Source organism: Aplysia californica, unplaced genomic scaffold (genome assembly GCF_000002075.1).
Source record: "Aplysia californica isolate F4 #8 unplaced genomic scaffold, AplCal3.0 scaffold00006, whole genome shotgun sequence".
In the NCBI taxonomy this organism is placed as follows: domain Eukaryota; kingdom Metazoa; phylum Mollusca; class Gastropoda; order Aplysiida; family Aplysiidae; genus Aplysia; species Aplysia californica.
Window position 1 is genome coordinate 1,799,632 of NW_004797276.1, and position 7,580 is coordinate 1,807,211.

Below are 7,580 nucleotides of genomic sequence, written 5' to 3' on the forward strand. Positions count from 1 at the left end.
TCTGGGTGCAGCAGGTTGAATCTGGATTCGTCCGAGAATCTCGATTCGTCCGAGAAGACTACCTCGTCCCACTGACATTGTGTCCACTGTGAATGGCGAGCAGACCACGCCCGGCAAGCTGCATTGTGGGGCGGCGTGTGCCTTGGGCGCCTGGCAGGGACACGAGAAGCGAACTTGGCTCTACGGATACAGTTCCTTACCGTCTCCTCACTCTCGTGGACATTGGCTGTCACCCGTAGTTGGTCTGCCGTTTGCAGTAGTGGTTCAAGACGTCACGGCCTGTCTGACGATGAACCGGTCGCTGCTGTCGTTGGTCAAACGGTGCCGCCTTGGTCGAGGCCTGTCGTGGACCCTACCGGTCGCTTGCCATCGTTCTTGCAGCCTCTATATGACTGATGGGGACACCCCAAGTCGATGTTCAACGACTGGGAACGTGGAGCCATCTTGGAGCCAGGCAAGTGCTCGTCCTCCGTCGACGTCAGGTAGCGAGCGTCGTTGGACCATCGTGTTGTAATGAAACATGGCTGAAAAACGCTAGCTTATAAAGCGTTGTTAGTGAGCAATATTCACAGCTAAGACATCTATTTAGCACGTGCCAAGCTTAGTTTTAGCTAACAGTCCCTATGCCAATGTTGCTGAAGTAGAGAAATTAAGCCCATTTTCATGCTTTTCGGCTGTGTTTCAGAATGCCCTGTGCCGTCACTGTGAAGCTTGTGTAGGCAAATATGCTGTACAGGCAAACTGTGTCGGGTCGTCAGTGCGTGTGCCAGGTTCGGTTGACTGATCTTAACGGATTTGTGAGATATTGAAGTTTAAATTGGACAGGTGAAAACACAAGTTGTTCCTTGATATTTTTGGGTGAGTTTAGTTGTCCGGTGCTCCGTAACCCTACATGTAGAACCTCGACTTTGCAATGAATTCATAGTGGAAAGGAAATATTAATGCGGGGTGTCTAAACTTAATTCTGAGGTCAGATCACAAGTATCGTACCCCTTTACATATGAGGTTTTCTGACAAACAAGTGATTTACCTTTTTCCGGCTGTGGAGGGGAGAGAGAATAAAGAGGGAGAGAGAATAAAGAGGGAGAGAGAGAGAGAGAGAGAGAGAGGGGGGGGAGAGAGAGAGAGAGAGAGAGAGAGAGAGAGGGGGGTGGGGGGTATAGGTGGACTTCGATGGGGCCCTGTCAGATTTCTTAATTCTAGGCTTACTACTCGTTCCTTCTTCGCACAAGCTCTTTTTCTGGAACAAGTCATTGATCCCCCTCCCACCCCTCCTTGTTTTAGGCAAGCGTTGATCGATATCACCCTGGACTAATACAACGAATAGTAAATCGGCTTCCGTCCTTCTTTTTATTGAGTAGCTGGCCATTCATTGTGTAGGCGTCTGTCCGTTCTTTTTATTGAGTAGCTGGCCATTCATTGTGTAGGCGTCTGTCCGTTCTTTTTATTGAGTAGCTGGCCATTCATTGTGTAGGCGTCTGTCCGTTCTTTTTATTGAGTAGCTGGCCATTCATTGTGTAGGCGTCTGTCCGTTCTTTTTATTGAGTAGCTGGCCATTCATTGTGTAGGCGTCTGTCCGTTCTTTTTATTGAGTAGCTGGCCATTCATTGTGTAGGCGTCTGTCCGTTCTTTTTATTGAGTAGCTGGCCATTCATTGTGTAGGCGTCTGTCCGTTCTTTTTATTGAGTAGCTGGCCATTCATTGTGTAGGCGTCTGTCCGTTCTTTTTATTGAGTAGCTGGCCATTCATTGTGTAGGCGTCTGTCCGTTCTTTTTATTGAGTAGCTGGCCATTCATTGTGTAGGCGTCTGTCCGTTCTTTTTATTGAGTAGCTGGCCATTCATTGTGTAGGCGTCTGTCCGTTCTTTTTATTGAGTAGCTGGCCATTCATTGTGTAGGCGCCTGTCCGTTCTTTTTATTGAGTAGCTGGCCATTCATTGTGTAGGCGTCTGTCCGTTCTTTTTATTGAGTAGCTGGCCATTCATTGTGTAGGCGTCTGTCCGTTCTTTTTATTGAGTAGCTGGCCATTCATTGTGTAGGCGTCTTTCCGTTCTTTTTATTGAGTAGCTGGCCATTCATTGTGTCGGCGTCTGTCCGTTCTTTTTCAGTCCTTTTTTTCTTGGAAGGTTGTTGATGGTGTTCTTCCTCTGTTCCGTTCAGTCTTGGGTTACGTGCATCGTACAGTTTATATTCTCTTCATGCAGATCGTTCTTCTTGGTTTGCAATAACTGCCAAACCTTCCCGCGCCGTTGACAGAAAAATAATGAATTGTTCGCAATAGGTTCAGTAAATGCGGAGATTATGTCATATGCAAAGCTTTTACTTTTAAACAGTTGGAATCAGTTTTTAAGTATTGTATTTTCCTCGTGACGTTTCGTTTATTTTAGCGCCACCAAGCTAAAAGGCGATTTTTACATTTGTGTGTGCGTGTGTGTTTGTGTGTGTGTGGGGGGGGGGGGGACACCGAATATTGTGAGACGTACTCGATATCAGACACGAAATATGATGTTCGCAATATTGTGTTTCAGTGGTGGGAGGATGTTTGGTTGTTGGTTGGGGGGGGGGGGTTGGGGGTTAGGTGGAGCGGGGGGGGGGTTAGGGGGTAGTTTTTTGTTTGTTTTTGTTTTCAGGAGGGGGGAGCATTTTATAAAAGAAACACACTAAGGGGGTCACCAATAAAAGTGCACGACCTTCTCTCGCTAAAAACGTACACCTGCCTAGAAATAGAAAGTACATTTTGTTGCCTAAACGGGTCTGACGTAAAGTGAACAGTCGCCCTCTAAGATGTTGTGTGCTCTTTTAACAGCGTACAGACAGGCTCCCATTTTTTACCGCCAAGGCGATCCGAAGAAATGACACTTGCATTCGACGGCCTGAAAGCCTTTTGTGAATAGGTTGTCTGGACTTGACATGATAGAATCTCGGGATGTGGAGGCGGCACCACGAACATTTGCTTCCGTCTGTATGAGAGCTGTCAAAGAGAGAGATAAAAACTGAACGAAGAACGAGATAAAAATCACGAGGAACAGCGACTTCTTCAGAAAAACTCAAGCAAGCTGACTGGTTTCATTCCCACCAATCGCATTTGCCATAAAATGGGAATTGAGCTCGTGAAACGGAAATTGCTTTAACTACCAAATCTATGTGCGTTTCTAGACTAATCGACTCAAATTAGATCACTTAGGAGGCGGGCTTCCTGCCCTACATGTCGGCGCCAATTCGGGCTGAGAGGGATACAACATCCCTTCAAAAAGACCGAGTTACTCGATAAAAATTCAGCTCGCTAAGGATTCGAGCTCGGGTCTTCTGCGTGAAACAGCCAAGCGCCTGCTAACCACTAAACCATCGACCTCGGAATATTCCACTAAAATGTGTAGCTTATGTACAAAAGAATAAGCTTTTGAAACTGCTGGAAGCTGGATCAATTGAGAATACACCAAATTGTTGTAATACAAAGTCTCAGCACATTGAACATGTACACCTAATTTCTTTTTAAAAGCGTCTTGTTTAAAAAATAGTTATCCATACAAAGCATGAACAGTAAATCAGAGACCGGTTGGGGATTCTTGCGTGCTTTCACTCATGCAGCTGTTAATTTATACTGGAAACATTTTTTTTTAAGTGGAATGGGAAACCAGTGGCTCAATTCTGGAGTATTTCATAACGATAAATGACGACCGAAATTTTTAGTTTTATGAATTCTTAAGGTTAAGTTCATAATGTCGTGAAAATCCGGTTCCTTCATGTCACTAAGAATATTGAAATCCACCATCGTTTAATTTTTAGGTCTGAAAGTGTGTGGTTTAATCTGTAAAGTGACACAAGGATTGGGCCACCAGATCTTTCTGATAATATCATTATGTATATAGATAAGGTTATTCTGCTTATTGTTGTTCTGAGTTCCATGGTGTCATGGTTTGCCAAACTTTCTGCTTTTTACCCATTTTCAAAACTTGTTCAATGAATTTACTTCTTTGTGGAACTTGCCTGACATTGGAATGCAGTTTTACATTCCGGACACGTATTTTTGTTGCAATCTCACACATGACTACGTGTTCTCGGTCGCCAGTATAGGCAACGTCCTTCACACAGAACAGTACGTACAATAACAATTTCAGACTGATATGTTGCTATGCGTTCGTTCTGCAGGAAAAAAACAGCTTTTGTGAGTGTCTAGAATAGTCAGAATGCTATTCCATTGTACGTTATACGTTCTATTGAACACTACCGGGAATTTCTGGTCCGGGCCTTGAACCTGTGACAATTTCCCTGACACTGAGCCTATGCAGAGGCTGACCTTTTCTGTTCTGTTTTCTTTTTGGACTTTGACTCTTCAATATTCTGGACAAATGTTACCTCGAACTAAGAAAAACTCTTTTTACTGTTTCTGTCCATATTGTATTTCTCCAGGTATCTGACTTGCAGCACCCCTTCTCAAATGTATCTTTTCACTACCTAGAACAGGAAACTAAATAAAAGTATAGCTTTACATTGAGCCAGCGTGGTCTAGAATGATGGTCTAACTGTTCGTAATCTCACTCTGGATCATGATGAATGTTGTGCTTAGGTTATAAATTAATAACGATGTTATTTGTTTGGTTTTGAGTGTTTTTGAACTGTCTCATTTTGGCGGGCTCTGAGCGAACTTATATGCTGACACTCTGAATTTACTTTTATCTCTTTTATAGAATCCAAAACAGGTTTTGAGCATTTTCTTATGCTGGGTTCTCTCAGTAGGTCGCTGCTTGTGTCCTGTCTGTAACTTGGGCTGTACATGACGTAATTCTGCGCAATAATAATAACGGAATATCCATAGTATGTGGTCAATATGAAAAAGTCCGCATTTGGAAAAGATTGAGCAAAAGGAAGGTACTTCATGGTACATAGTATTGTGACTGGGAAGAAAACTGATGCGAGAGTCTCTGTAATCCTCAGCCTTTACAAAACGAAGAGACGTATGGGAAAAACATTAACTTGACAAAATATTATTGCTTAGCTCAGATATCTTTTTTTTAACTAGGGAAAATGGCAGGTCGTTAGATATCGTTTTGGACCCTTGGGCTAAGTGTTGAACATACCTGGTCTACATGATTGTAATTTGACGCTCCTTATGTTGCTCATCTCATGTATGTTTGCTGCACAAACTCCTTTGTAAAATCTACACGAAACAGAAGACTTGAACCGCTTTCGTTTGTGCATTGTCCTGTGAGGATTGCTACGGTATCTTCATCAAGACATCTAACTCGTCTGTCCATATTGTGTTAATACTATTTTGTCCTCGGTAGGATAGAGCAACTAATGTGTTCTTACTAAGGCGGTCCAGAAAGATAACACTAGGCTCAGGGGCACTGTGATAGGTCAAGACTCATATTAAACGTGCTATAAGACACAACTATTACAAAATAGAACGCACAGATAGTAGCCAGGGAATTATACTCATTGATCTATTGTCTAATTACTTTTATTCAAATTCAATTTCGGAGACAAAAGGGTTACAAGGCAGAGAGAAAAAAAGGAAGAGCCATGCACCTTTGCTCAAGCACTAGAAAGTATGGTCAGTGGTAGGTGTAGATCTAAGCTGGTTTAAGACCTCGCTTGGGTATATAAACGAGACATCCTCTCCAGCGTTATTCGCAGCAACACACTCCAGAGTAGTGGTATAATAGCGAAGTTCATTTAACGGCAACAAGACGGTGTAGATCAGTTCATTTTGAGAAGGGCGATTCTTTGTAATATTGAAGTCTATTCGGTTCCCTGGGGTCCGTTCGTTCTTATAGATCGACATGTTGAGATTGGTTCCAGTGGCTGCACACTTCACAGATGCAAACTTGTCATCGATGACACTCATGGTAAACGCCCCATCGCTGATATCAGGGTAGCCAGCCACTATCATGTTTAGTACAATGCGGTCTGTTATTCCTCTTTCTGAGCGGGCTTCACAGATATAGTCACCGTCAAGAGACTGGTCTTTCTCTTCAAAGTGCATCGTAGCCTTTGCCCATGCACCATTAGGGCTTACTTGTGATTGTACTTCCATGTTTTCATCTTCACTGACCATTTGTTTATTCGCCTTGTAGATTTTCAGTGTTGCTATGTCCACGCCAGAGACTTGGCAGTCGAGGGCACATGGTGCCCAGAGTTGGTCTTCAGCGGCTGGATTTGTGTTACACAGGAATCGAGTTCTGTTGAAAAATGCAAATTTCCCATAAGGAATAGAAGGGGTTTCTTCATTTTTTCTAACGTGCAATGGAAACCATAGTCGACTACTTTGTATGATTGCCTCACTGTCTTCACGGTCATTTAGGAAGTCTTGGGAAAGATACAGAACTCCTGTGTCTGTTCCAGAGGCGGTGTCAACAGTCAAATGAACTCTAGCCGTTGACGTAGCAGGTTGTTCGCCTCTCGTGTTCTTCTGAGAAGTGTTATGGCTTACTGTTGACTTCATAACTTCAACGAATGTCATATTGCTGTTTCCAAACTGCTCTATTTTTTCAGCTTGTAGATCATAAGAACCGTTTGCATTCTTCTCACCTGTTACGTCCCAAAATGACTTGGAAATTGTATCTGCAGTACTAGTGTATCCCATGGTGTCTACGGCAAACCCAATGTACTTTGTTGGTGTCAAGTCTACTTCAAAACTTGAATTTTGACCATTGCCTGAGATCAATGTATTGTTTTGCAAGGTCCAATTAAATTGGAGGATACGGATTTCTTCCTCAATAAATTCTGAGGCCACTGTACTTGTTGCAGACATAGGATCTCGTTCTTCCATTCCCTTACATATGTCAATTCCGATAGTGGCGGAAGGTGCAAATTTCCGCTCCATTTCACCGACTTGAAAGTGTACACGAGATGAAGCGCTAGACACTGAATCCAAACACACTTTTGCTTCAAGCAAGAATCGAGCTCTCGAGACCTTTGGTACTGAATCTTTAGGACCAATCCTCAGTTTTCTCATGAGAGGTTTTGGAGATTGAAATAAAGACAAAAAGGGCATAACGAAGCAGGGTACCGAATGTTTCACAGTGACCACAACAGTCACGTGGGTCTTGCTTCGTCTCAGCTTCAGTTTGACGGGTTTCACGTTGGATTCGAGGCTGTACCAATATGCTTTGGATGGTTTGCGAGTGTGAGACGTTTGGGGTATTTTATGGGTCTTATTCGTCGTTGTGGGTTTAGCGTTGACTGTGTTGTTTTCATTTCGAAGATTTTCACAAAACGCCATGAAAGAAGTGAACAACTGGCTAACTTCACTTCTCTTTGAGATCCTTCCGTTTTTGAGTCTTACGAGTCGTTGCATCGGGTAGACAGTCAGAATCTTGTCCATGTCTTCCATGTTCCTTTTCATGTTCTCGTAGTGGTATTCCGTTGCCTATGGAAAAAAAGAGAAGACTATCATTTTTTAAATACAAACTAAATTTAATCATAAGCATTGGGTGGCACTGGTAGGTCCTATCTCATTTCCTGACATTCCCGGTGTTGATTCTGTTGGTATGTGTTGTTCATTCCCTGCAATACATGACTCGTATTTTGTCAGTGTGTTTATCTCGACGAAAGCTTCATAAAATATGTAAAGGTGTT

The 7,580-nt window shown here is 43.0% G+C and overlaps 1 protein-coding gene across 1 annotated transcript; it reads right to left on the reverse strand.

Annotated features, from left to right (window-relative positions):
* Positions 1 to 5,442: 5,442 nt before the first annotated feature.
* Positions 5,443 to 7,371, reverse strand: LOC106011389 (the record flags this gene model as incomplete). Its single annotated transcript, XM_013080831.2, is given in 1 exon segment — positions 5,443 to 7,371. A coding segment is annotated over 1 exon segment (1,830 nt), but the record flags the coding sequence as incomplete, so codon positions are not given.
* Between the last annotated feature and the right edge of the window lie 209 nt (positions 7,372 to 7,580).